This window comes from Oryza sativa, chromosome 3, assembly GCF_034140825.1.
Source record: "Oryza sativa Japonica Group chromosome 3, ASM3414082v1".
Taxonomy (NCBI): Eukaryota; Viridiplantae; Streptophyta; class Magnoliopsida; order Poales; family Poaceae; genus Oryza; species Oryza sativa.
The window spans coordinates 31029831-31057656 of record NC_089037.1 but is presented as its reverse complement, the minus strand read 5'-3'; the positions used below and the strand labels follow the sequence as shown (position 1 = coordinate 31057656).

The 27826-nt window shown below is 46.6% G+C and overlaps 3 protein-coding genes and 1 non-coding gene across 8 annotated transcripts; 2 read left to right on the top strand and 2 right to left on the bottom strand.

The window, feature by feature from the left end:
• Positions 1 to 1164: 1164 nt before the first annotated feature.
• On the top strand, positions 1165 to 18085 carry LOC4334027 (probable NOT transcription complex subunit VIP2). Of its 5 annotated transcripts, none has more exons than XM_066308676.1 (16): positions 1165 to 1361; positions 2196 to 2269; positions 2842 to 2950; positions 3034 to 3197; positions 3323 to 3680; positions 4781 to 4987; positions 5053 to 5154; positions 6988 to 7073; positions 7148 to 7225; positions 7363 to 7788; positions 7976 to 8028; positions 8132 to 8173; positions 16796 to 16940; positions 17021 to 17106; positions 17196 to 17282; positions 17814 to 18085. In XM_066308676.1, coding segments are annotated over exons 2-15 (1875 nt in total). In that variant the 5' UTR covers positions 1165 to 1361; positions 2196 to 2251; the 3' UTR covers positions 17197 to 17282; positions 17814 to 18085. The 5 variants fall into 5 exon arrangements, with proteins under 5 accessions (XP_066164773.1, XP_015630453.1, XP_015630452.1 ...); XM_015774967.3 differs by having other exon boundaries at positions 17809 to 18085; XM_015774966.3 differs by having other exon boundaries at positions 5050 to 5154.
• On the bottom strand, positions 2870 to 2950 carry LOC112938430 (small nucleolar RNA snoR35). The gene has a single exon (XR_003241630.1). It is a non-coding gene; the product is annotated as a small nucleolar RNA snoR35 (small nucleolar RNA).
• Positions 18086 to 21355: 3270 nt separating the features above from the next.
• Positions 21356 to 23523, top strand: LOC4334026 (glycerol-3-phosphate acyltransferase RAM2). The gene is made up of 2 exons (XM_015774697.3): positions 21356 to 22399; positions 22813 to 23523. Exons 1-2 carry the CDS (start codon positions 21392 to 21394, stop codon positions 23347 to 23349), a joined length of 1545 nt encoding a protein of 514 aa, XP_015630183.1. The 5' UTR covers positions 21356 to 21391; the 3' UTR covers positions 23350 to 23523.
• Positions 23524 to 23664: 141 nt separating this feature from the next.
• LOC9266111 (beta-fructofuranosidase, insoluble isoenzyme 3) lies at positions 23665 to 27124 on the bottom strand. The gene is made up of 4 exons (XM_066308512.1): positions 27094 to 27124; positions 26563 to 26658; positions 24500 to 25308; positions 23665 to 24047 (listed from the first exon to the last, which is right to left on the bottom strand). The coding sequence occupies exons 1-4, from the start codon at positions 27122 to 27124 to the stop codon at positions 23859 to 23861; spliced, it is 1125 nt and encodes a 374-aa protein (XP_066164609.1). The 3' UTR covers positions 23665 to 23858.
• Positions 27125 to 27826: the final 702 nt, after the last annotated feature.

Genomic DNA, 27826 nt, shown 5'->3' with positions numbered 1-27826 from the left:
TTTAGATAGTGTTTAATATTTTTTATCTTGATGTACACATGGCTTGTTTTGATGTACACGAGATTTAAGTGTTTCAATGGCTTAAATCGTTTTGTTGCATACGTTGGACCAAATTGTTTCATCTAATGATCTCACCGTATTTCACTTTTTTTTAAGAACTGAAACATTATTTGTATAAAGGGTGAAACAACGCTATTTTTTAAGGACTGAAACATTCGTTTGCTAAGTACTGAAACATTCTTTTGCTAAGTACTGAAACATTGTTTTTATAAAGGGTGAAACAACGCGCCTCCTAAATTATTTTTAAAAACTCTTTAACTAATTTAAAAATAATAATAAACTAACTTAGTACGAGATGTGTCCTATCCAACATCACGATTCTAGACAATCTTTGAAAAACTTAACACAGTTGTACTTTCTAAATTTATATATTTTAAAATGAAGAAAATACTAATTAATCATGCACCAAACTCCATATCAACCAAACTTTTACATGCTAAGATAAAAGATTTATCCATATCAACCAAACTTTTACATGCTAAGAGAAAAGATTTATCCATATCAGCACGACAACATCCTCTACCTTCAAAATCAAAGCGACTTTGTGAAGTGAGTGTAACTCAACCAGTTTACCTAGGTTAAATTCTAAACTTGACACGGGTGCTCGTATTTACGGCTAATTGTTCTTTCAGCGGTAGGCGATGTATCTCTTGTATAGCCGCCATCCGGCCTACCCAGAATATTACAGAGATGCTCATATGGATAGGGTGTGCGCGTTCATAGGGATGAATGTGCCGACCCACGCAGAGTATTCCGGGGTGCTTATATGGGTAGGGCGTGCGCGCGTGTGATTATAGGGGTGAATATGTATACGCTCACCTATGAACAGATACGCGCATTTGTACCGTGTTTCTAAATAAAATTCATAATGACTTTATCATTGAGATATGGATCCAATAAATTATAGACCCACTTGTCAGTACAAACCTGTTTTTTTTCTCAACCCTACACACCCCGGTCAAGCTGTCTATTGATCGGTTACTCCCTGTACAGCTAAGGCCCGTAAAAATATCTGGCCCAGTCTGCTCATACGGCCCATATAGCCAACTCCACCCTTCCGTTTCCCTTTTTGTACATATCCCCCGTTCGGGCAGACGCCTCTTCGTCCGCACTATTTCCGTCCCCTTGCCCTCCCACACAATCGCCGAGTGTCCGAGACGCAGCCGCCGCCGCCGCCGCCGCGCACCCATCGCCTCCTCCTCACATCGCACCCCCGAGCAGCCGAATCCTCCGTCGCGCGCCGCCCCTTCCTCCCCGCTCTCCGCCGCTGCCCGTGCCGCAGGCGCGGGCGGACTCTCTCGGTAGGTAATCCTATCCCCCCGATTTGCCCTAATTCCGACCGTTAAGTCGAATTCCGCCCCATCTGATTCGCCCCAGGGGCGCGTGTGGCCTTAGATTTGGCCGGAAATGGATCGGTTTGCCGTAGAAACCCTAGAGATTCGTGGGGGATTTTTGACGTGTTACCCTCTTCGGCGTGGACGAGTGGAGTGGAGTGGAGTGGGAGGACGGAGTATTGAGATAGCTTTGCTCCTACGTGTGGAGGAAGATCTGAGAGGTTGAATCGGGTAGACACCTGGTGTTCTGTATCTTTCTCGTCTGATATCAATGATAGATTGATAGTGGATTGGCGTTTCCTGCATTCAGAGTCTATTGTTCATCCTTTGTGGTTGATGGCTCTAATCATGGATCTTTTTTTTATTATTATTTGCTTCTTCGAGGCTTCAAGCTGTTAGGAAAAAAAATCCATTGATGGTAAACTGTTGAAGAGTTGGATGATACAGCGTGACTTCCCTGGTTTACTGCTGAAATCTGCATATTGCACCAACATCCTTTTCTTTTTTCCGATAAGAATTATTATGTTATCCTTTTTTTCCCGATAAGAGTTACTATGTTTTATGGTGTGATGATTTACTCCTTGGTTTGTATTTGAATAATGGACTAATCAATCTTATACAGAGCTGAGTTTCACCCTCTTGCTCTATTGGCTTATTTGTTGTTTTATTACTATAAAGGGCTATAAATATTTGGTCACCCTTGGAATCATATATACTACACAATTTTAGGTATCTAGCACCTTCTGTGCATTCATCCATTTTGTACAAACTACTTACACATGCATCCATTTTCTGTTTCAGATTGGGAGGCTAGCTGCTTACAATTGAGTCTTTGACTTGCTTTTGTTGTTGTCACAATGTCAGGCCTACTGAATGTATGTGCTTATCCTTACAACTGAAATATTGTGCTTTCACTTGATATCCCTATTTTCTGGTTCTGTTTTTTAATTTGTTTTCTCTCTGACCAGTTCATTCATCAAATAGTTTATTTATGGTGATGCTTTACGTGGATAACGGGCAATAAATTCATCATTCATGAAATAGTTGTCCTCTGTTATAACATAATGTCGATTTATTTATATTTTTATACCCACATTAGTATTTGTTATGACTGAACTATTGCCCTCTTTCTGTATTTCTTTCCCATCCCTATGCTGGTTATGAGTTCAGATGCTTCATATGAATTTGAAGCTTGACAGTTCACATAAGAACCATGATGGTAGGAAACACTAGCATTTATTGCCTAATCAAGCTATGCATGTGCAGGCACTGCACAATATGGGCTATGTCTTTACTAGTGGGAATGCAGTTTGATTGGGCACTATTTATTGTTTTATGTTGTTGCTTAACCTAATATGGTTTTGCTTTTGAGTTTTGAAGATAATAGTGCTTCCATATGGCCTGCTTTATTCTTTGTTTTGACAACTTGATGTTTTTTTCCTGGCAGTCAAACCTGAACAATTCTGCATCAAACCTTCAAGACTCATCTGGAAGACCGTTTACAGCATCCTTTTCTGGTCAATCTGGATCAGTTCCAGGGGCGTTCCATCACTCTGGTAAGCATATAATAAAATAACTTGGTTAATTTGTTGGCACGATGCCACATTCATAATGCTAAACCTCCTTGTCATTTTTCAAGGCTTGCACAACATCCATGCAAATTTTAATCTGCCAAATATGCCTGGATCGCTTGCTCAGAGGAATGCTGCCATGAGTGGCCTTCCATCCTCTGGGGTTCAACAGCCTGGAGGGAGCATTTCTGCAAGATTTGCTTCAAACAACCTTCCAGTTGGAATGTCTCAGGTTCTAATGATCCTTCGTCAATATTGCGATTATATTGTTTATGCTGATGGCTTATGTAAACTAAGGTACAGTGTTGCTGGTTGAAATGATTGCATAGTCTTGCCATGTTTCTGTTTTTGTTACAGCTTCCTCATGGGCATTCAGGAGTCAGTTCTAGAGTGAATGTTGGCGGAGGTCCAGCATTTAGTAGTAGCTTGAATATTGGAGGTACCATTCAAGGCTTATCCTCAAACTTGGGTGCTGGTGGTAATCGGAATTCTGTTCCTGGGATGTCAGTATCTCCAGCTTTGGGAAATTTGGGCCCTAGGATCACTGGTTCTGTAGGAAATATTGTGGGTGGAAGTAACATTGGAAGGAATATAAGCTCTGGTGGATTATCTGTGCCAAGCATAGCATCACGCATGAATTTGAGTGGCAATATTGGCAGTGGCGGTCTAAATGTCCAAGGATCCAGCAGGATGATGAATGGCATTCTTCAGCAAGGTAAATCTATTGAACATACTGCATAAATAGGTGGAATTTATTACTTCCTCCATCTGAAAATGTAGCTATTTCTGTCTGGACAGGACCCGGTCCAGATTCGTAGCCAGAAATCGCTACATTTTGGAATGGAGGGAGTACTCCGTAGAGTTTAATACTCTTTATGTGGTCATGCTTTCATGGCTGCATACTTGTTTCTCTATTCTTGTTATTTTTATCGTCAACTATTGTTTGTTAAGAAATGCTCTTCCATCGCAATGCTGATTTTTTGTTGAGTATATCTACTTACTATATTGTTTGCTTTTAGCTGCAAACTTAGCCCTCTTTTTCTTGACATCAGAGTTGGGCATATGAAACAAGTCCTCGGAAATACCCAAATGATAGGTATTTAATGAATTTTTAATTAACATTCTTAGTAGCTGCCAATAGTCTTCCTTGAGTAGGATTCCTGTGCTGTTACTAGCCAACTAAAAAGTTTTGGTAAGTGCGATTATAATCAGAAACAAGAAACCTAGTGCCTGAACAAGCTTCCTCTAAATGACCAATACCTCAAGTGAAATTCAGCTTGATGAAGCACTGACCACAACCTATCTGCTGGAGTAATTGGTGCTTTCACTCTGTTATCAAACACAGTATGGCTTATGCTTTATCTTATCTTTCATGTTCCCTTACCTGGGCAAGTTACTTGCAATAACTGCCTTTATAATGTGATTATAACACCCAAAGCTAATACATTCAGCTGGGCAATCTTAGTGTCCACTACTCCACTGCGACACTGCGTCCTAATAGAACACCAACCTATATCGGTTGCATTTGATAAAATTAAGATTATTAATGAAAATACCAACAATACTAGCATTTGATACGTGTCAAAGTTAGAGATAATATTGGTATTCCTCCTTTTTTTTTGCATGCATGCATCGGATACCAGAATATTAATTGCTTAATTTGATAATTGTTAATTTTGTTTATGGTTGTGATGTAATGTCTCTGTAATATTTTACTGTTTAACAAGTGGTATATTGTATATCAGTTTATATCTATTGAAGTGAAAGCCTGTGAGTCTTTGCATTCAGCCTTTTATTTTTAATCTCTGAGATCAGGATCGCCTCAAATGATGAACATGATGGGGAGTTCATATCCGACGTCTGGAGGTTCATTATCTCAGAACCAAATACAAGGAGGAAATAATTCCCTTGGTTCCATGGGGATGCTGCATGATGCCAATGACAGTGCTCCATATGACATGAATGATTTTCCCCAATTGACTGGTCGACCTAGTTCTGCTGGTGGTCCGCAAGGACAATATGGTAATGATTTCAAAGATATTTTTCATTAACTGGAAGGATACCTTGATAATTTCCTTAAATAGCAGGCTCACTGCGGAAGCAAGGAGTTGGTGTTAACACCATTGTTCAACAAAACCAGGAATTTAGCATTCAAAATGAAGACTTCCCAGCTTTACCTGGATACAAAGGTGGTTACAGCTATATTATTGTAGAACGTTCGTTGACATTCAGTGAGGGTGTTTTGATTAATTATACTTGGTGTATCATGCAATATCAGCTGCATGACTGTTACAATTTGTTGTCTCAACTTTCAACTGGCCCTCGCTAGCATGTCATAGAACTACGTGTTACAAAATCCATTTTGCTTTGACATTTTATCTTTTATGGAAGGCTGCCATATTTTTTCTTGCATTACTGAATAATTATAGTACCATTCATATACTTGCAATGGCATTCCCACTTTTGGTTAATTTAAGACGGCCTAAGGATGGGGCTACCGGTATGTGCTGGAAACTACAATTATGATATCGGAGCACTTGGGATTACAACAAATCATAATTAGACAATAGACATTGATGATCGACAATGAAAATGTGCTAACACGTTGCTTGGAGAAAAGGGTCGATCCGTTGATGTGCAACCGGCAAACATGTATAGAGGTCCTAGCAATCCCATTGTCTCAGTTTCCATTGCCAAAACAAGTACCCTTCAATTTGGGCATGAAATGGTATCTTATATTGATGGAGACATGATAACATCCACGTTGGTGAACCTTTTATTTACTTTTGACGACGGTAGTAAATGGTTTTCTTATCGTAACTCATACATAGTTTTTGGTACCCTCTTGTTATGTTTCTTGTTTTGGCAACATAGCCTAACCCATGGCTATCGTTTTGTTTATGAAAACTGATGGTCATACGGAAAAATGAACCAATAGGCAACACGTAAGGAGTTTTAGCAGCTGAACCATTACAAGATGTTCGAGTCCAATTCAATCGAGCGAATGTACAATTATATCTATCGTGGCAGTAAACTAACTGAAGGGAAACTTAGATCATCTGACCTAGCTGTGCCAACTAAACTTAGAACCTGGGAAATTTATCTTAGCGCCACATGCCTGGCGGTCACATTTTTGAGGCAACTGTGATCGAAGCCTTGAGGCAACTCTAAAAATTATGGAACTTATTTGGGACTATTAATGGCGGTGAAAAAATATTTGTGACTTTTTTTTTTTGCAAAACTTTAGGGCCCACAGATTTTGCTCACAGAAAGTTTGCAATATCCAACATTAACGTTTAAAAATATAGTTTAGAGTTGCTAATTTTTTTTCGAATGATACTTATAGTACATGGTTTGAATTTGGATTCATGGAGATTATGGACTAAAATTTTGGATGTTCCTTAATCTATTACTATTACAAGGGTGCATATTTTGGTACTAAGAGTTTATTACTGTCATACCTGTAAATTTGCAATAATTGCTATTCACGTTTAAAAGAAATTTTAGGCTTGCCAAAAATTTTATTCGAACAATACTTACAGTACGTGTTTGAGTTTGGATTCATGGAGATCATGGATTAAATTTCGGTATGTTTCTGGATTAAATCACTTAAAAAGGTGTATGCATATTTTGGCACTAAGAGTTTACTGTCATACCTGTCAATTTGGCGGGACATGGGCACCAAGCATCACAGCTTTGTTTTATTTTGTCCGTTGGTCTGCCAAAAATGTTTCCAACTTACTTGCCGCTTTTATGACTGCTTTGCTTCTTGATCTCTGTTGTCAGTGTCATGTATTTTGGATGGTTGTAATCTATTTCCTGCCTTTTGAGTTTATTACTTGTCACGTATTTAGATGGTCGTAACCTGCTACTTCAGTACTTGCCTTTTAATTTATTCCATGATCATAGGACATGCTTGACCTCAGATTGCTATTTAATCTTCTTTCTCTTTTGGTGCGCACTGTGCTACCATCTTTGCCCTTTGCTGAGTTGTGCAAAGTATTAACCTTTCGAATTATCAGGTAGCACTTCAGATTATGCTATGGAGTTGCATCACAAGGAACAACTTCATGATAATGTGCCTGTTATGCAAGCACAGCAATATCCGGTACATCCCTGTTTCTGAATTTTTAACAATTTCTTCTTTGTGTTTTTTTCTGACAAATTTGCACATTTACACAGATGTCAAGGTCAGTTGGCTTTAATTTAGGAAGTAACTACCCACCAAATCGTCAGCAACACCAGCAAGGTGCTAATTCAGTAAGTACTAATGGAAATTCTTAAAACTCTAGCAATCAATGTCTACCGCGTTTACCATGGTTCTGATCAGGCATATATCCAACTTTGCTGTTTTGATCCTTTGATGCTAGTAATAATGATCAATTATGATTTATCAGGTTCAGAATGCTGGTCCCCAAAATATCGGATTAAGATCTTCTGCAAGTCAAACTTCTAGTTTGGGATCATACGAGCAACTTATCCAACAATACCAGCAGCCTCAAACTCAAAATCCTTTCAGATTGCAGCAGGTGTCTTCAGCTACACAGTCATACAGAGATCAAAGTCTAAAGTCCATCCAGGGAGGGCAAACACCACCTGATCCTTATGGTTTGATGGGATTGCTGGGAGTTATCAGGATGAATGATGCTGACTTAGCATCTCTTGCTTTAGGAATGGATTTGACAACATTGGGTTTAAACTTGAACTCACCAGACAATCTATACAAGACATTTGGTTCTCCATGGTCAAATGAGCCAGCAAAAGGAGAACCTGAGTTTCATATTCCAGCTTGCTACAATGCTGAGCAACCTCCACCGCTACAAGTAAGCTGCCATTCATTGTGGTTATTTTTTAAGATGTGATAGTTGGCTGTACATTTACCATCTTTTATAGGATGTTGAGTATCATTATTTCCTAGTTTTTCTTAAACACACTTGGCATCTATTTGTCTTGATGTGTTTACTTCATGTTATTACATATATATATTGTAATGTATTCTGTCTTTTGCAGCCTATACATTTTCAGAAGTTCCAGACGTTAACGCTGTTTTACATCTTCTATAGGTACATCTACCATTAAGTGTGTTCCACTGAAATCATGTTAGGCAACAAATAACGTGATTATCATTTGTTTTTTTAAAGATTATCATTTTTCTTTGGTTTGCAGCATGCCAAGGGATGAAGCTCAGCTATGTGCTGCTAGTGAGCTGTGAGTAGACTGTTTTACTGGTCTTCTCATTTACATATCTTGTTGCTAGGGGTTGATTTTTATTTGCATGCATTGTCCTGCTTATCCATCTTTATGTGTCGCAAAGTCCAGTGCACTTCTATGACCCTGAGATAATTCTTAAAAAACCATTAAACTAATTGCTGCCTAGGCCATTGGAGCTAGTTTCCTCTAGTTACACATGATAAATATTTCTTTTAACGATGGGTGCAAACCGAGTGCATACTTTAAGTTAACGATTACCAGTGATTGGTCACATCATGGCCATCTGTCCACCAACACTTCCTAATATAAGGTGAAGTTGATATTGGGTTTGGATAGACCATGGACTGAAGCTGAAGTTGATAATGTCCCCCCTTCTGTTTCCTCTTGGAGGGTACTCTTTAATAATGACCTCTCCCTTTTAGTTTATAGACTTAATGTACATGAGAGAGCAATCCTATCACATGTTATGTGGGGAATTCCCTTCCATCGGCGCAATCGGTGGGATGAGCTCGGTACCGGACGAGGTACAGGACCAGGTGGCACGGTTGTTTAGTGCTGCTGTTTATCCCTTTCTTTTAGCAACATTAGTTGAAGTTTGTTAAGATGTTTTATCCCTTTCTTTTAGCATCATTAGTTGGATTGTAAGGCTATTTTGAGCCGGTTTGTTTATGGTTAATGCAAGCAAGAATTAATTAATGAAAACTACCGTGGGGGTCTCCCCCACTGTTTCCCGGTCAAAAAAAAAGCAAGAAATAATCTAATCCAATCTACAAACCTCGCCCTCCCGTTGAGCATTCATACTTGCTGCACAATCGGGGGCTACCACCCGTAGCCCCTAACATCTTGGTATCAGTTTCCACCGATCCTTCGCTCTCCAGCGCTTCCGATCCTGCGATGGCTGCCAACGACAACAACGACGACGTCTGGTGCCAGTGTTTCGAGGAGGTTCTGGAATGCCTCGACGCATTCAGTGGCCAAATCACCGACATCGATCAACAGCAACGGGCTCAGAATCTGGCCATTAATTGTCTGGAACATGGGGCTCATGCTCCGTCCTCTCGATTCGATGGCTAGAGCGAAGATGGCGGTTGCGCTGGTGGCCACCTCGGCCGCGCGGCAACTATCTAGGCCGTGGTGACCGTTTCGGTTGCGGCGGCGACGGCTTCGGGCATGATGAGGTCACCACGACCGCGGCGCCTTCCACGGACGTTTCGGTGGCTATCGCCACGATGGCGACGGCGTGGGCGATCGGCCGTCCCACTACCACAAGCTGGACTTTACCAAGTTCGACGGCCGCGGCGATCCGCTTCCATTCCTCAACCGCTTCGAGCAATTCTTCCGAGGGCAGCGTACACCCGAGGACGACATGGTTTGGCTGGTCTCCTACCACCTGCTCGATGGCGCTCAGCAGTGGTACACTCGCTTGGAGCGGGACCATGGTCTGCCATCATGGCGTCGCTTCTCGGACTTGCTGAACATGCGCTACGGTCCGTCGCTTCACTCGGTGCCATTAGGCGAGCTGGCGGCTTGCTGCCGGACAACCACCATGGACGACTACGCCGAGCGCTTCCTCGACCTCTTGGCTCATGCCGGCTCTCTTTGAGGATCATCAGGTACTATTGTTCACGGTTGGCTTACAAGAACCCTTGAGTCTGGATGTGCAGATGCAAAATCTGACAATGTTGGACATAGTGACGAGTTTGGTCCATTTGTACGAACGCCGCGAACAGGCAGCTCGCCACCCCTGCCGCGCCAAGCCGCCGGCGGGGGCCTCTTCCCATTGCCACAGGCAGCACATCAACCTGCGCCGGCCTAGGAACTGGGCGCCGCCGCCAAGGCACCTGTGGCACCACCCGTACTTTGCCGCGCCGTGCGCTGGCTGTTGCCCAAGGAGATGGACGAACAACGTCGCCAGGGCCTCTGCTTCAACTGCGACGAGCCCTACTCGCGCGGCCACAACCGTACTTGCCGCTGCTTGTTCTTCGTCGAGATGGCGGGGGTGCATCCGACGATGACTCCGCTGCTTCCCAGGATGAACCACGCGAGACCCTTCGGATTTCCCTACACGCAGCCACAGGCGTCCGTGGGTCTGACGCCATGCACATCATGGTCCGCCTGGGCGACGCCGACCTCTACGCCCTCACCGACTCCGGCTCGACGCACATGTTCCTCTCACAAGATGCAGCGACGCGTGTCGATCGAGCTCTCCAACCTCGCATAGGCCTCAACGTCACGGTGGCAAATGGCGACAAGGTGGCGTGCCCGGCGTCTTCCCCGACATGCTCTTCATGATCGTCGGCGAGGAGTTCGCGACGGATGTCTACGTCCTCACCTTGGGCGGCTACGACCTTGTGTTGGGGATGCAGTGGCTAGCGACATTGGGCCCAATCCTCTGGGACTTCTCGGTGCTCACGATGTCGTTCTGGCATCGGGACCACCATGTCACCCTCCACGGCTTGCTAGGCCACCAGCGGTCGCGTGCTTTGGCGTGCGCACCCTCGGCGCTGCTGGACTCCTGTTGGAGGAATTCTTCGATGTCTTCGCCGAACCAATGGGCCTGCCGCCATGCCGCCAGTCCGGGACCGCACCTACCGCATCCAGCTGCTGCTCGGGACGACGCCGATGGCGGTGCGCCCGTACTGCTACCCTGCCCGACACAAGGATGAGCTCGAGCGTCAATGCCGCGTCATGGAGGAACAAGGCTTGATCCGCCGCAACAAGTCGGCGTTCTCATTGCCGATGCTACTGGTGAAGAAGGCGGATGGCTCGTGGCGCTTTTGCGTCGATCTATCTGAGCGCTCGGTCAAGGGCAAATATCCCATCCCCGTCGTCGACGAACTCTTGGACGAACTGCACGGCGCCGCCATCTTCTCGAAGCTCGATTTACGATCCGGCTACCACCAGGTCGGGATGCACCACGACGAATCGACAAGACGGCGTTCCGCACTCACGATGGTCTGTACGAGTTCCTCGTCATGCCATTCAGCCTGACGAATGCGCCGGTCACGTTCCAATTGCTCATGAACGGCGTACTCCGGCCGTTCCTCCGCCGCTTCGTCCTTTTCTTCTTCGACGACATCCTCGTCTACAACCCGTCGTGGACGGCCCATCTGCAGCACCTGCGTTCGGTCTTCACTGTGCTACGGGCGGCCAAGCTCTTCATCAAGCGCTCCAAGTGTTCGTTCGGGGACCCAAGCGTCCTGTACCTCAGCCACATCGTCTCTTAGCAAGGGGTCGCCATGGACGCCACCAAGATTCAACCCGTGGTGGACTGGCGACGTCCACGGTCGCCCAAGAAGCTTCGCGGGTTCCTCGGCCTGGCGGGCTTCTACCGCAAGTTCATCCAGGACCTCGGCTCGGTGGCGGCGCAGCTCACCCAGCTCCTCCGCAAGGAGAGCTTAGCGTGGGCGCCGGCTGCCGCCGCGGCACTCCAGCGACTCAAGCTCACCCTCACCACAGCGCCGGTCCTGAGCCTTCCCGACTTCTCCGAACCGTTTGTGGTTGAGTGCGACGCGTCCAACAGTGGCTTCGGCGCCGTAATCCACCAGGGCGAAGGGCCCATTGCCTACTTCAGCCGCCCGGTGGCTATTCGACATCACGCACTCGCGGCATACCATCGCGAGCTCATTGGATTGGTGCAAGCTGTGAGACATTGGTGCACATATCTCTAGGGCCGTCAATTCATCGTCAAGACGGACCACTATAGTCCCAAGTTCCTCCTTGATCAACGCCTGTCCACCATCCCACAACACCATTGGGTAAGCAAATTATTGGGCTTTGATTTTGTGGTTGAGTATAAGCCTGGTAAACAGAACGCGACGGTCGACGCTCTGTCTCAACGCGTGGCGCTAGATGGCCATGCCTTTGTCCTCTCCGTGCCGACATTTGACTTGCTCCACGACATCCGCAAGACCGCCGCCATCGATCCAGCGTTGACGGCCCTCCGCGACGAGAATGCCTCCGGTGCACGCACGACGCCTTGGGCGGTGACCGACGGCTTCATCACCTACAAGCGCCGCATCTACATTCCGCCGGCCTCGCCGTGGGTGCCGATCGTCCTTGCCGCCGCGCATGACGATGGCCACAAGGGCATCCAGAAGACACTCCATTGGCTCCGTCGTGACTTCCACACGCTCGACGAGGCGTGACCGGCGCCTCGTCCACGATCATATCCAAGGCTGCCTCACGTGCCAACGCAACAAGACGGATCACCTACATCCGGCAGACCTCTCGCTCCCGCTGCCAGTACCGTCGGCGATTTGAGCCGACGTCGCAATGGACTTCGTTGAGGGCCTACCACGCGTCAGCGGCAAGTCCGTCATTCTCACGGTCGTCGATCGTTTCTCAAAGTATGCCCACTTCATCGCCCTCGCTCACCCATACACGGCGGAGACGGTGGCCCGTGCGTTTTTCACCGACATTGTCCGCCTCCACGGCGTGCCGGAATCCTTCGTCTCCGATCGAGATCCCGTCTTCATGTCGGCGTTCTAGACGGCCCTCTTCACCACCATCGGCACCAAGCTCCACCGTAGCTCGGCGTTTCATCCGACGGGTCGTCTGAGGCGGTGAACAAGGCGATCGCGATGTATCTCCGTTGCTTGACTGGCGACCGGCCCCGTCAATGGGTGCGGTGGTTGCCGTGGGCCAAGTACGTCTACAACACCTCGTTCCACGCCGCCCTACGCGAGACACCATTCAAGCTGGTGTACGGCCGGGACCCGGGTCCATCCGGACGTACGACGCCAGTGAAGTGTGGGTGGCGGCGGTGGCGCAGTCCATCGAGGAGCGCGACGCGTTCCTTGCCAACGTCCGCGTGCGCCTGGAGCAGGCTCAGCAGCACGCCAAGCACTATTATGATCGCAAGCACATGGAGGTGTAGTTTGACGTGAACGCGTGGGTGTGTAGGGGTGGGCAGAAAAAGACCGAACCGAAAAACCGAACCGAAATGACCGAGACCGAACTAACTGAGACCGAGAAATTCGGTCTGCACTTTCGACTAACTGTTAACAGTGAAATTTGGTAATCGGCAAAGACGTCATTGGCTTAGAATCATTATCGGCTGCAGCATCTCGGAATCAGCCGATGGGAGTTATCAAGTCGCCAATAGTCGGATTCCTGCCATAGTTAAGGATATCAATCTACTAAAGGAAGCTTATCCCTAAGTGACCGAGTTTAAAGAGGATGCGGCATGGCAGTTTATCTATTAATTAGGACTAGTTTGTTAGTTTCCTTTTATCTTTAGGAAAGTGTGTTTAGTGTCCGATAAGGACTTTATATTTTCCTTTTATCTTTAGGTTAGTTTCTTTCTTGTCCGACAAGGACTTGTATCAACTCATGGGTATAAATATGTACACCCGGGGTCTATGTAATCTATCCTCACGATCAATACAATTCGACGCATCGCCACCCTTTTTACATCTACTTTTATTTTATCGTCCGGCGGGACTTGGCACCTGACGCGGGGCTGCATCGGTGTTCGATCTCCAGCGAAGGGGTAAGTCCAATGTTCCGTCGGTCCAGGCAATTGTATCGTCTACGTCGGCGTCGTTTAAGGCTGCATCAGTACATTCGACCTCTTGGATTGCTCTGGTTTGGATGATATATTTGCTTACCTATTTATCATATGTCTCTATTAATCTAGTCTTAGCATATCAATTTAGCTCTATCGGCTGCTTCTCGTTTTAGGGTTTCTGCCGATATCGGCTAAATCGCGTTGCTAGATTAGATTAGCCTAGGCATCTATCACCCTAAAAATCAGTCAACGGCTTGATTGTCTAGATATTATGTTTCTTTTCATACTTAGTGCTGCATCAGTTAAGTTTGATCTACTAAGTCGTGCTTAGAACCATAATCTCTAGCCTGCTTCTTGATTGCCAATAAGGGTTTCATCGTGGTTTCAGCCGGTGAGTTATCGGAACGTTGCATCGGCTCATAAGGATTGCACATACATATAAGTTGGATTTCGCCGATGACAACAAAGGTTTCACTGTTTAATCTAATCTTGTGGATTTCATGACATCGGACCTCCAGCCGATGTGTGCTTTAACCTTCGGATCGATGCTTATTTATCATATCATTGCTAGCCGATTGGTTTATACTGGATTATATTATTATTTTATTACATCATCATCAGCCGATTGCCTTTATATCATTATCTACATTGGACATATAGCCGATTGCTTAAACCCTATCGCTATCGGCTATTATTGGCTACCGGCTGGAACTACTCCATCGGCTTGTCAGCCGATCGGCTGTTTAGATCTACTATTTGCATATCTTGTCAGTTGCAGGATCAAACTGACTGGCACGCCCGCATCTCATCAATATTTGGACCTGCACAGGAGGTAAGCAGATCTCCCAGGCCGGTGTGTTCGATTTTTTCGTTAACACTAACCGAATTTAGTTCAGTCAATTCGGTTTTGGACCTCGGTTAACCGAATTGACCGAAAAAACCGAATATATCACTGGCCCAAATGATACATATGACATGTCAGCCCATTAGGCCCAATATCTCCTCACGAACGACTAGGTACAAGCAAAACTCCACACGGCCGCACAACCAACCTTATCTTCCCGACCTCCCCAATCCCACAATCGAGTTTCGAAAAAAAAAGGGAATCCGCAGCGACGACCTTCACTGTGTCGGAGCCGCCCTTTCGCCTGTCGTGGCGAAAGAGATTGTGCTCCCTCCTGTGACCCTGCTGCAACCCGATGCTCTCTGGCATTTGATGGCTAGCCGCACCCCGTTGGCGAAAGAGGCTGTGCGTCGGAGACATCGATGGCGGAGGAGGTCAGTCGGGGATGAAAGCGACGGGAGCCGCGAGAACAGCGACGGTGGGACGACGAGATGGATGGGATCTGGAGCTTCAGGTGGAATGGTGGAGATCGACGGGATCCAAGTCATGGCAAGATCGATTTATTTTGGTTTGCTTCTTCTTTTTCTGAATCATATGCTCTATTTTCTAGTGGCATCATATTGTAGTTCTTCATCCGAGTTTGCTTCGATCAATTGATCTTGTATGGAGTACTTATTTCTTTGTGATTAATTTTTTGCTGTGTCAAGCTGTTGTGTTATGGTTAGTTCGGTCTATGACCTAGACCGAACCGAACTAACCGAAGACTGAATTGCTCTGTCTTGATTTTTCTTGAAGACCGATCGTGATTCTAAAGACCGAATTTTCCAAAAGACCGAGTAACCGAACCGAATTTTTCGGTTAGACCGAATGCCCACCCCTATGGGTGTGGCTCCGTGTTCGTCACCGCGTTCCTGCCTCCTTGCCGGACACTGTCAAGGACAAGTTGCGGCCGCGCTTCTATGGGCCGTATCAAGTCGTCGCCGTCATCAACGAGGTTGCCTATCGGCTTGCTCTACCACCCGGTACTCGCCTGCATGATGTGATCCACGTCGGACTGCTTAAACCGTTTGTGGGTGTGCCGCCGTCCTCGCCGCCAGCGTTGCCGCCAATAAAGTGTGGGGCGGTGCAGCCGGTTCCACGCCAGGTGGTTTGTGTGCGGTTGGTGCATGGGGTTTGTCAGCTATTTGTTCAATGGGAAGGGCTACCGGCGTCGGCGGCGTCTTGGGAGGATTTGGATGATTTTCGCAGCCGCTATCCTTTGTTCCAGCTCGCGGACGAGCTGCTCGTCGAGGGGGGGGGGGGGGAGATGTTATGTGGGGAATTCCCTTCCGTCGGCGCAATCGGTGGGATGAGCTCGGTGCCAGACGAGCTACAGGACCAGGTGGCACGGCTATCCCTTTCTTTTAGCATCATTAGCTGTATTGTAAGGCTATTTAGAGCCGGTTTGTTTATGGTTAATGCAAGCAAGAATTAATCTAATCCAATCTACCTTCTCCTCTGTCTTTCTCTGTTCTTCGTCACGGCTCCGGGGTGGCAAGGCTACAGACCTCGCCCTCCCGTCGAGCATTCGTTCTTGCTGCGCAATCGGGGGCTACCACCCACAGCCCCTAACATCACATTGGGTAAACCTTTTGTAAATATTTTTTCTAATTAATATATTCTAACTGTGTGGGCTTCCACGACAGTGATTACCCTAAAAAACGCAGACCTGTATTAGATGGGCAAGACCTGCATCTTGTTGGGCTTGTGTTGGAGTGGGCAGGCTGGGTTTAGGTTTAAATTAGTCGACTATCCATTGTTTTTAGGATTAACTCCATACTACACCCCTCAACACCAATTATCTTTAGTAATTTTGCATATATATTTATTTATTTTCTTGAAAGGGTACACATAGGACTGACTTGTTTGTAATCCGCATGGAATACTACTACTACCTCACTACACTAAAAAGTGTTTCATATCCTGACCGTTGATTGTATCGCAGTCTCAAGCTGTTTGGTTTTCTATGTCTATTTTGTTCATTTAACCTTTCAATTGATAAAAGCTATCTTTCCCATTATTCATTTCGTTGATATTTATCTCTGCTTTGTGTGCCTTAATGCTTGAGTTAGCCATTTTAGGATATTTGCTATGCATTTACTTCCTTAGAGTTTTATTAATATTACTGCATATGACAAATATGAGTAACCTTACCCACCATGAAGTGCAGCACAGCACAACCAAATACCAAATTGAGTAAATCTTCTGTCCATCTTTTCTGCAGTTACAACCGAGGATGGTTTTATCATAAAGAAGTGCGAGTGTGGCTCACAAGAATTCCAAATGTTGAGCCTCTGGTCAAAACTCCTCATTATGAACGAGGGTCTTACGGTTGCTTTGATCCAAACAACTGGGAGACAATCCGCAAGGTTTGGTCAATGTAAAGTTATATCATGAGATTTACTTTTGTGCAAAATTGTGAATTATAATTGGGTTTCTCTCTCTGCAGGACAATTTTGTTCTTCATTATGACCAAATAGAGAAGAAGCCAGCTATCCCATCTTCGTCCCAAACTGTTAGGGGAAACATTTCTTGGTAAGTACATCTAGAAACCCAGATATTCTTCCAGTGTCTGTACAAAGGCAATCACCTTATATTGTTATGTGCCCATAATTTTTGTTCAGATACCTCCTGCTCAAGAACCTTCTTTCATCGGGAGGAAGAAACTTTTGTTTATGCTGAGGGCACAATACCATTGCCTAACTCATAGGGTAAGTATATTTTGTCTTGTTTTCACACCTACGGAAGCTAATGCTAGATGCTAGATGTTACTCCCTCCGTTTCACAATGTAAGTCATTCTAACATTTTCCACATTCATATTGATGTTAATGAATCTAGAGATATATATCTATCTAGATTCATTAACATCAATATGAATGTGGGAAATACTTACATTGTGAAACGGAGGAAGTATTAAGTAATAATCACACCTACGGAACTTTGCTGCCTAATTAATATTGTTTGAAAGAAGACATCTGCCTGTGTTTGAATTAAGTTTATTTGTTCTAGATAAATTAATTTAGGGTTTACTACTGACGTACTTGAATAATTATTGCTGATATCTAGCATAACAAAATAAGGCCTCGGGAAAACTTTGCTCATTAGTGAGAATTTCCATGTCCTGCATTTAATCTGTGATACAATATTATGGTTCATCGCTGCTTGTCTAATCTCTTTAATGAGGCGTATTGTGTAGTTTGAAAATAACATGGCTGCCTTTGTTTTGCTTTTGATAGGACAGAGAAAACTCATAGCTAGACCATGCCGATCTGCAGAGGGGAGGCTGCAGAACAAAAGCGGGAATGCCTGCTTAGCCCTTGTAATTAGAGTAAAATGGTGAAGGTTTCATTTTCTGTTTCATACCCTTTGAGCAAAAGTTCCTTTAGAACTTCCCAACTTTTAGGAATAAAAGCTTTCTTTACCGTTAAAGCTTCTGGTGACGAAACTTGGTTGGCTTTGCACATATCGACGTTAGTGTTTACCCTTCTTTTTAAAGAGTTAATTTGCAGACAATACTAGGCGCCAGTTTGGTTTGATGCACCACCAAGATTTCGGTCCTACTACCAGGCCAATTTGCCCTAACAACTAGTTTTTGGTAGGAGTGGTTTTGAATACTAAGGGCGCTCACAATGCTCCTCCGTGGCATTCGGCTCCCCAGCGAATATTCGGTGCCATGTCCGCTTGCATCGTGCCCTCCTGAAGTCTGCGTGACCAAACATGGTCATGCGTTCCTCAATCCAATCCAGGGCAAGTGGCGTGCGTAACAGAGAGGAAGATGATGTGTCATACTGACATGGGGGCGAGCGGTGCGGGCAGAGAGGGGCGTCGGCGTGGACATGGCTGACAGCGAGAGGGGCGTCAGTATGACATGGGGCTTACAGCATGTCATATTGACATGTGGGCGGAGCTTGCGAGAGAGAGAAGAAAGAAGGGAGAGAAAAGGGGAAACAGAGAGGAAGATGACGTGTCATACTGATATGTGGGGCCCATGTAGGTTCCACGCTGACTTAGCCGCCACGTAGACCAAAACCAGGATCAAAACAGCCGAAGGATCTCTGGTGACCGGTTTTGTATAGTTAAGAGACCCCGTATATCTAGTTTTGCGGTTCGATGATGTTTTTTATCTCGCTGACAAGTTGAGGGACCTTTGATGCACTTTTTCCGCGAGAAAACAAGAGAGAAGTCACGTGTGTTCATCTGTCCATCCAGGATTAGTGCCATTCTTTTTCTTTCATGGGCTTTTTTTCCTTGATGGGCCAACTAGGCCGCTTCACAATGCCACTTTGGGCTATGGGGTTTGGCTCATTTGGCTTGCGAGCCAGCTCGAGCTGGCTCGTTATATGAAACGAGCTAAAACTCTGTCTCAGCTCGTTAACAAATCCAAACGATCCAAGCCGAGCCGAGCTAGACACGAGTCAAGCGAGTTAACAAGTCACGAGCTTTTCGTTTAGCCCTAGGTCCAATGCACCAAAATCTAATAGCACTATCTCAGCAGATCAGGCTCATCATGTAACTCCCATGGATAAAATCACTAGTGCTCCTGATGAGTCTGCATCCGAAGCAGTTAGCTTCCAATTCCGAAATTCAGTTCCAAGAGAAGATATAGCACTTGCTAAGAAAATGTGAAGGGAAAACACATAACAAAACTCACTGCAGATTGAAACTTAAGGTCGGCCCGTCCTTAAGGGCGTGCAACCTGTCTGCTCGCGCAGGGCCCCCATTTTTCGGGGGCCCCCTAGGCCCGCCTTCATGCTCATTGGCCCAATGCACAGGAGCAGAAGGCCTGGTGGCTGGTGGGACTGTGGGAGCGTTCGCTCAATCAACAAGAGACGCCGCCGCACGCGCGACGGTTTGTTTTCCCTTTTTTCATATCGATCGCCCGTCTACTCGTCGTCTCGTCTGCCGTCGGCGGCTGCCTCGTCGCTGGTTGCTCACTCGCTGCTCTCGCCCAGGCGCAACATTACCCGCTCGACGACTCATTTCGTTGTTGTTGGCTGCCCGAAAGGCCCTGCCGGTGTGCTGCACCTGCTGCATCTCTGCACCACGGCACCAAGCCGGCCACCAACATACCAGCGATCCAGCATTCCAGCAAGCACAAGCTGCACAATACAGCTGCACGCCTCATCTGGTGAGGGAATCAATTAATATTTAAATATTTTCCAATTTTAGTGTATAGGTTTATCTAGTAGATATTATAGTATGTACACTAAATTAAATTTATTGTTTTCATGTTTTATGGAATACGTGCATGTTTATGTAGTATTTTAATTAGCTTTCAAATCATATTTAAAAATATGACTCCGGTTGTGAACAGCGGAAAAGGAAAAACAAATAGAAGGTCCAATTCAATCTCAGAAAGGATTATCCGATAACCGAACAACTGATGTTAATGTTTCCAATCAACACTAAAAGAATGACGCTTTTCAAGCGAAGATATATAAAAGACATATTTTTTTTTCTATGTTATGTTGCTACAAAACATATCGTGGATTATAATTTGCTATTGTTTTATTTCACCACTTAAATCTAGACAACTTTTAGATTTCACACAGGGCCCCCTAATTCTACGGGACGGCCTGCTTGTTTTATTATCTTCCCAATCTACTCTTTTCCTCTCGTTAGCAACTGTGACCTATGCAACAATCAAATGCATGCTGCTAAAATAGCCCAGCTAGATGGGCAGGTGGGCACTTGTATAACCTGGTATAAAGATCAAACCACGTATAAAAGGGCTGCTACCACCTTGATCTTATTATACGGGCGGCTTTCATGCACGTACGTCGATTACTGATGTAGACCATATAAACATGGTGTACTAATGCTCGTAACAGCACGTAGTTTAGCCGCCCACTCAACTAGGGGTGAAAATGGCTTAGACCATATAAACAGAGTGTACTAATGCTCGTAACAGCACGCAGTTTGGCCGTCCACTCAACTAGGGGTGAAAACGCAGTCAAACTACTTTAAATTTAGCTGATTCTAAAGAAAAAAAGGTAATATTTACAACACCAGTATAGTTTCATTAAATCTATAATGAAATAAATTATCATAATATATTAGTCTTAGGTTAAAAGTATTACTATTTTTTTCTATAAAATTAGTCAAACTTAGAATATTTTGATTTTGACTAAAGTCAAAAACATCTTATAACTTAAAACGGAGGGAGTATCTTCTATGCACTCTTAAGTTCTTCACATGACATTTAACAATATTCGGTTGCAACACACTGACATTTAGCTAGTACATCAAAAAAACCAATAACAACTGAAAACCGTACAGATTATCTCTTTTTTAGGTTTTTTTTAGCTCCTCAAATAAATTGAAGCTTGTGGGATCGTTTATTACCGGGGGAGAGTGGTTGCCAATTATAATTTCTTAACCACGGTGCACCAAATCAAGCTTCTTAAATAATTACTCGGCCATCACCTTCAACCCAAGATAACAGAACTTAACTGCATGTAATAATTCAACATCATTCTAGTTCGTTGTCTCCAACCTAGCTTTTGTGGCGATGACGACCATGACAAAGTAGCTCACGCCATGTAAAACAACACTTCACCGGTGCATCCTATGACACCCTCCTTGGAAAAACAAAATTCAACGTAGTATACTTGTGCTCTTTGTAGGCTTCTTCCCTCGGTTTCTTCTATGCAAAACGTCGGAAATATTTTTTTTGTTCACTGTTTTATTTGTTGTTGTTAAAAAAGGGGGGGGGGGGGGGGGTTAATGTCGCCTATATAAGCAGCCATTGTACAGTCCAAAACTTGCATGCAAAAAAAAAAAACAAGAGAAAAGCATAGTAAAACACACTCGAAATTAATGGGGGACGCCACGATGATCGCGTCGCCGTTCCCGGCGGTGGAGAAGTGTTCGTCCAAGGACCGCGGCGGCGACACGATCGTCGCCGACCTCGACGGCACGCTGCTGTGCGGCCGGAGCTCGTTCCCGTACTTCGCGCACATGGCGTTCGAGACGGGGGGCGTCCTCCGGCTGCTGGCGCTGATCCTGCTGGCGCCGCTCGCCGGCGTGCTCTACTACCTGGTGTCCGAGTCGGCCGGCATCCAGGTGCTCATCTTCGCGTCCATGGCCGGCGCGAGGGTCGCCGACGTTGAGGCGGTGGCGCGCGCCGTGCTGCCCAAGTTCTACTGCTCCGACATCCACCCGGAGTCGTGGCGCGTGTTCTCGGCGTGCGGGCGCCGGTGCGTGCTCACCGCGAACCCGAGGATGATGGTGGAGGCGTTCTTGAAGGAGTACCTCGGCGCCGACATCGTCGTGGGCACGGAGCTCGTGGTCTGGCGTGGCCGCGCCACGGGGCTCGTCCGGAGCCCCGGCGTGCTCGTCGGCGAGAACAAGGCGGCCGCGCTCCGGGAGGCGTTCGGCGACGCCTCGCCGGAGATCGGCATCGGCGACCGGAGGACGGACTACCCGTTCATGAGGCTATGCAAGGAGGGGTACGTGGTGCCGGTGTCGCCGACGCCGAGGCCCGTGCCGCGGGAGGAGCTCCCGAAGCCGGTGGTGTTCCACGACGGCCGCCTGGTCCAGAAGCCGTCGCCGGCGCTCGCGCTGCTCACCGTGCTCTGGATCCCCATCGGCTTCGTGCTCGCCTGCCTCCGCATCGCCGCCGGCGCGCTCCTCCCGATGCGCGTGGTGTACCACGCCTTCCGCGCCCTCGGCGTGCGCGTCACCGTCAAGGGCACCCCGCCGCCACCGGCCAGCCGCGAGACCGGCCAGTCCGGCGTGCTCTTCATCTGCTCCCACCGCACCCTCCTCGACCCCATCTTCCTCTCCACCGCCCTCGGCCGCCCCATCACCGCCGTCACCTACTCGGTAGTACACATGATCACACCACCACCAACTCCGGCGAGCAGCTAGCTCACCAGCTAACTCGCCGGTGCATGGAATTTATATTAACTTTTGAATTTTTCTTTTTTTATATTAAAAACAAACTATTCTATAGCTTATTTTAGAAAGTTGAACATTTTAATCACGCCAGCCTGTGTCTAACATGGCAAAATGACACTGTCGTGTCAAGCGTGACAGTTTTGTTCTGCTACGTTACCTAGGGTGGTGTGGCAGGACAACGCTGTTAGGCTAGCCAGACCTGTATGATGCCAACTCGGCTAACATGGTCAAAAAAGTTTAGATGTTGATAATAAATCTTAGAAAGGTTTATTTTTAAATTTTAAAATTTAAGTTGTTCAAAATTTTAAAAATAAAAATCTTGGTGCGTGTCTGAACAGGTGTCGCGGCTGTCGGAGATATTGTCGCCGATCAGGACGGTGCGGCTGACGCGGGACAGGGCGGCGGACGCGGCGATGATCCGGCGGCTGCTGGCGGAGGGCGACCTGGTGATCTGCCCGGAGGGGACGACGTGCCGGGAGCCGTTCCTCCTCCGGTTCTCGGCGCTGTTCGCGGAGCTCACCGACGAGATCGTGCCGGTGGCGATGGAGAACCAGATGAGCATGTTCCACGGCACGACGGCGAGGGGGTGGAAGGCGCTGGACCCCTTCTACTTCTTCATGAACCCTAGCCCCGGATACGTGGTCACCTTCCTCAGCAAGCTCCCCGGCGAGCTCACCTGCAACGGCGGTGGCGGCGGCGGCGGCGGCCGGAGCAGCCACGAGGTGGCCAACTACATCCAGAGGCTCATCGCCTCCACGCTCTCCTACGAGTGCACCAGCTTCACCAGGAAGGACAAGTACAGGGCGCTCGCCGGCAACGACGGCACCGTCGTGTCCAAGCCCAACATCGACGAGAAGAAGGCCATGGGATGTTAATCTCACTGGAGCTTAATTACGTGATTAATTAATCATCTTTGTTTAAGAAATGCCAATAATACAGGCTACGCGCGCGCGCCTCTGTTCTTGACTCCGGGGTGTTGATTTGGCGCGTGCACGTGTAATCACTTGTTGTGCTTGTGAATTGGTCTTGTTAACGACTTGAATTTTACTTTTGTGGAGGGTAAACGGCTTAATTTTGTCTGGATGCAAAAAAGTAAGCAACCAGGTCTATGTATAAGAAAAAAAAATTACAAATCTAGTTACTAATATAAGTATTAAGTATAACTGATGTTTGCATGGACTAAATGCACACATTAGCAAGCAACCAGAACCAGGGCCTATGCATAAGAGAGAAAAAAATTATACAAATCTAGTTACTGGTATAATCATTAACTATAATTGACTGATATTTGTATATGGACAATGGACTAGTTGACGCTAAACCTAAATATATATCTTCTTTTACTACGTGCAGATTTCGTGTCAGATTGAACCGGATCACCCGATCATGCATCTGTTGTGATCTTGGCCGAGCCCATGTCGTACGCGTTCAGGTTGGTGACCTTGACGTCCGACTCGCCGTTGTTGAACACGAAGAGGCGCGCCTTGTCGCCGACGGCCTTGGTCGGGTACACCCTTGCGAGGATCGCCGTCTTCCCGTGCCCTCCGAAGCTCTCCACCACCGAGTGATCAATCTGCATATCAAACCAAACAGCGTTAAACATCATTAGCAATTACAAGCAAATTACATTGGACGTGGATTTTCATCCCTCGTTGTTTGTATGTCATCTAAATAGTTATTAATTTTTTTTAAAAAAATTGACAATATAGATTAATATGAAATATATCACTTCACAAACATGCAAGACTAAATTTAACTTCTACAAGTTGCAAAAAAATATAAATTAAACCGAAAATAGTTATGGTACATTCACATCTATATTTATTATTTTTGTTACAACTTGTAGAAGTTAAATTTAAACTTGCATGTTTGTGGAGTGATATATTTCATATTAATTTATGTTACCAATTTTTTTAAAAAAATTTTATGACTATTTAGGTGGTATGCACGAAACGAGGGCCCCTCGAGGATAAAATCACTTTTCCAATTACATTGATGAATCAACGAAAGAAAAAGATTAATTACCAGAGTTCGTAGGGAAATCTTGCCGGTGGGGGCGATGTCGACGTCGACGAAGCCGGCGTACGTTGGCTTGTAGAGTTGCTCGGCGTACGACGACCTGGACGGGTCGTTGCACGTGAGGACGACGTGCTTCTTGCCGCCGTCGACGCGGGCGACGTCGGCGTCGTCGCGCTTGAACACGCTGAAGAACACGGCCGTCCTCTCCTTGAGCTCGTCGGAGGCGAGCACCCACAGGCCGAACGGGCCGACGCCGCCCCTGGCGTCCGCGCCGCGCGCCGCGCACACCGCCTGCGCGTCGGCGCCGCGCCACGCCGGGTCGAACGGCTCGGCCTTGTCGAGGTCCATCACCTGGAACGTCGCCTCCACGTCCGCCTGCGCCGGCGTGGCGAGCCCGGACACCTCGAAGTAGTTCCCGCCGCCGCCGCCCCTGACGAGCTTGTCCGTGACGTTGACGTGGTTGCCGCGGAGGGACTCGATCTCGGCGACCGGCCACTGCATCAGCTGCTTGCCGTCGGGCGCCAGCCAGACCTTCCTCGGGATCGCCTGCACGCCGGCCCAGCCCTTGCGGACGTCGTCGGCAGCGGAGTCCGACTCGTTGGCCCAGCCCCACAGCACGCGGCGGTGCCTCGCCGTGTCGAGGAACGTCTTGGACGCGTAGAAGTTGCCATAGTCGTAGCGAAGCCCGTCGTCGCCGTCGGCGAGCGCCGCGTCCGGCACGTACGCGTCAGCGGCGTGGTCATACTCCCCGAACGTGTAGTACTCGTACCTCTTCAGGTCGAGGCTGACCTCGAGCACGTGCTTCACCTTCACGCCGCCGCCGCCGCCGACGCCGTGGGAGGTGACAACTGTCGAAACAAGATTTCGGCAATAATAAAAGGGGTGGCTATCAAGCTAGGAAAGTGGATGGGTTTGGAGACGAAGAATTTTATACAGGTTCAGGCCTTCTTATTTAAGAAGTAATACCCTACTCCTGTCCGGGGATGATTCCGCCGAGTGTGTTATTGATTGTATAAACTGGAAAAAAGAACCGTCCCAAAAGGAACCCGGACCCCTCCTTATATAGGGGAATGGATCCGTATTACAAAGTACAGTCCATATCCTAACGGAATATGGGATTACAGATAAAATATAATTGTAACCGACTAGGATCCCGGGTATTTTCTTGACATACAAGTTTAGAATCTAACCCGAGCCCTCGTAAAGATATTCTATCTATATTTGGTACCGTATATCCAGCTGGAATATAACCGCCATGTAGATATGGGGTAACCATAATCTCCACAGTAGCCCCCGAGACCTTCGCAGTTGACCAAAATAGTCTTCTCGAAACAAAAAACAATAATCCGAGTGCTTCAATTCAACTTGCTCCGGCTTGCCGAGTGCTAAAAGACTGTGAAGGGCGAAAATAAAACATGGTGCATCGAGTAGATGCACCTAATTAGGTGTAGCCCCCGACTATGTGATTAGTTGAAAAACTAAACATATAGTCAAGAACCGAGTGGTTTTATAGCAAAACCCGCATGGTACTTAGTAAGATACCCAGTCGACTGCTTCTCAACTTGAACTTATCAATGACAAAAAAATATAAGAAGGGCCGAGTGATAAACACTCAAAGGTCCAGAAATAGACATGTTCGATAGGAATCCGAGTAAAAATCTCATAAAATGATCCACCAAACATGATAGAAAATCATAGTAATTAATGAGTCTAATAGCTTAGGCTGTGACCCTTACCATAAACAAAATAAGCATATAACATGCTAAAAGAATGACTATTAATAAATCAGTCATCTCAAATCAACCCAAACAGCTTTTGCAGCCTAAAAAAGCTTATAAAAATGGTATAACACCTTTCTGTCGGGCACCTTTTCATATGCATCATAATAATTCCAAAGAATTATTGAATCGCGTTAAAAAGGATTTTAACAGCATCGGGCCACATCATTGTGAGCACATATTGCCAAAGCAAAAAGCGCCTAAGTCCCTAGGGATCACAATGGGCCACGCTGAAAACATAATTGGGCTGAAGTACTGTATAGGCCCAGGTCCATTAGTACTTCCGATACTTTGAAAACACCGAAGTCCAAACGTCGTTTCGTCTTCCCCGCCGAGACTCTCGCCATTCCCCACTCCGTGCTACAGTATAGAACCGCGCCGACGAAGCTAGGGTTCATCAATCTGCTCCAACCCACCATCAAAAACTTCGTGAAATTTCTCCCCGCGTCCACCGCTCCGATTCCCCATTCCTCTCCAGCCATATCTCGGACCAAATTAAACCATCCAGTTCACATTCATGGCGGAAGAAAGAGAAAGCTTCGAGAGTCAGTGGGCGCCCTCCGATGTGACAGAAGATAATCTGAAGAAGATGGTGGCGCACGGCGTTCTCCCAGCGAAGGAGATTATCGGGTGGCGACCGGCGTTCGGCGAAGCATTCCCGACCCCCGACACACACGAAATCGTGGTATTTGCTCATTTCTTCTATGGCGGATTTTCTCTTCCAACCTCAAGATTCTTCCGGGGGATTCTGAACTTCTACGGGATTAGCTTGCATCACTTGAATCCAAACTCTATAGTGCATATTGCCAATTTTATCCATGCCTGCGAAGTTTTTCTGGGCATTAGGCCTCATTTCGCCTTGTTTCGCTGCATCTTCTTCCTCAAGCCCCAGCCAAACAAGAGAAAACCGTGCGTTGTTGGGGGAGCTGGTTTCCAACTCAGAGGAACCTTGAGCCAAAAATATTTCTCCATGCCCTTCAAAACCTCAAACAAAGGTTGGCATGCAAACTGGTTCTATGTTCAGAATCCTGAGCCCGCACTCCCCGAGTACTACTGTCTTCCTCCGGTTTACCAGGACACATGGAACTCATTGCCTATGGGAGATGAAGCTGCTTAGGCAGTGGAATTGATGGAACGCATGCTAAAACTGAAGGAACAAGGTTTGCAGGGAGAACAGATCACTCGGCACTTCATCAAAAGTCGATTAGCTCCAATCAAAGAGAGATCCCGCACGGCTTTTGAGTTTGATGGCAAGCATGATCCAAATCGGGAAGATCCAGATTCTCTTGACTTTAAGGTCATGAAAGAAAGAATGTACAAGATCTTCTCAAACGCTATTGTTGTCAGCTATTCACATCTGCTGCCCGTTGTGCCATTCAATGCATTCAACCCTCCTCCACCGGTATGCACTCAAACATCTCAGCCTTTCTCAAAATACAATCTTATCTGTTTGTTGAATCAGTTAACGATAAAGGATATCACGCCCAGGAATTTGCTTTGATGAAGTCGGATCCCCCAATCGCTCAACGCCGATCTCCTCACCACCAAACTGGGC

What these genes read in the sequence shown, in the direction of transcription:
- LOC4334027 (XM_015774966.3), top strand. An exon ending in AGGGGCGTTCCATCACTCTG is followed by an intron (nt 2,951 to 3,033) that starts GTAAGCATATAA and finishes TCATTTTTCAAG; the next exon opens with GCTTGCACAACATCCATGCA. An exon ending in TGGTCCGCAAGGACAATATG is followed by an intron (nt 4,988 to 5,049) that starts GTAATGATTTCA and finishes TTCCTTAAATAG; the next exon opens with CAGGCTCACTGCGGAAGCAA.
- LOC4334026 (XM_015774697.3), top strand. Translation starts at nt 21,392, where the DNA reads ATGGGGGACGCCACGATGATCGCGTCGCCGTTCCCGGCGGTGGAGAAG. An exon ending in TCACCGCCGTCACCTACTCG is followed by an intron (nt 22,400 to 22,812) that starts GTAGTACACATG and finishes GTGTCTGAACAG; the next exon opens with GTGTCGCGGCTGTCGGAGAT.
- LOC9266111 (XM_066308512.1), bottom strand. Translation starts at nt 27,124, where the DNA reads ATGAGGCCTAATGCCCAGAAAAACTTCGCAG. An exon ending in TTGGACTTCGGTGTTTTCAA is followed by an intron (nt 25,309 to 26,562) that starts AGTATCGGAAGT and finishes GCGGCGGCGGCG; the next exon opens with GCGTGAAGGTGAAGCACGTG. An exon ending in AGATTTCCCTACGAACTCTG is followed by an intron (nt 24,048 to 24,499) that starts GTAATTAATCTT and finishes TTTGATATGCAG; the next exon opens with ATTGATCACTCGGTGGTGGA.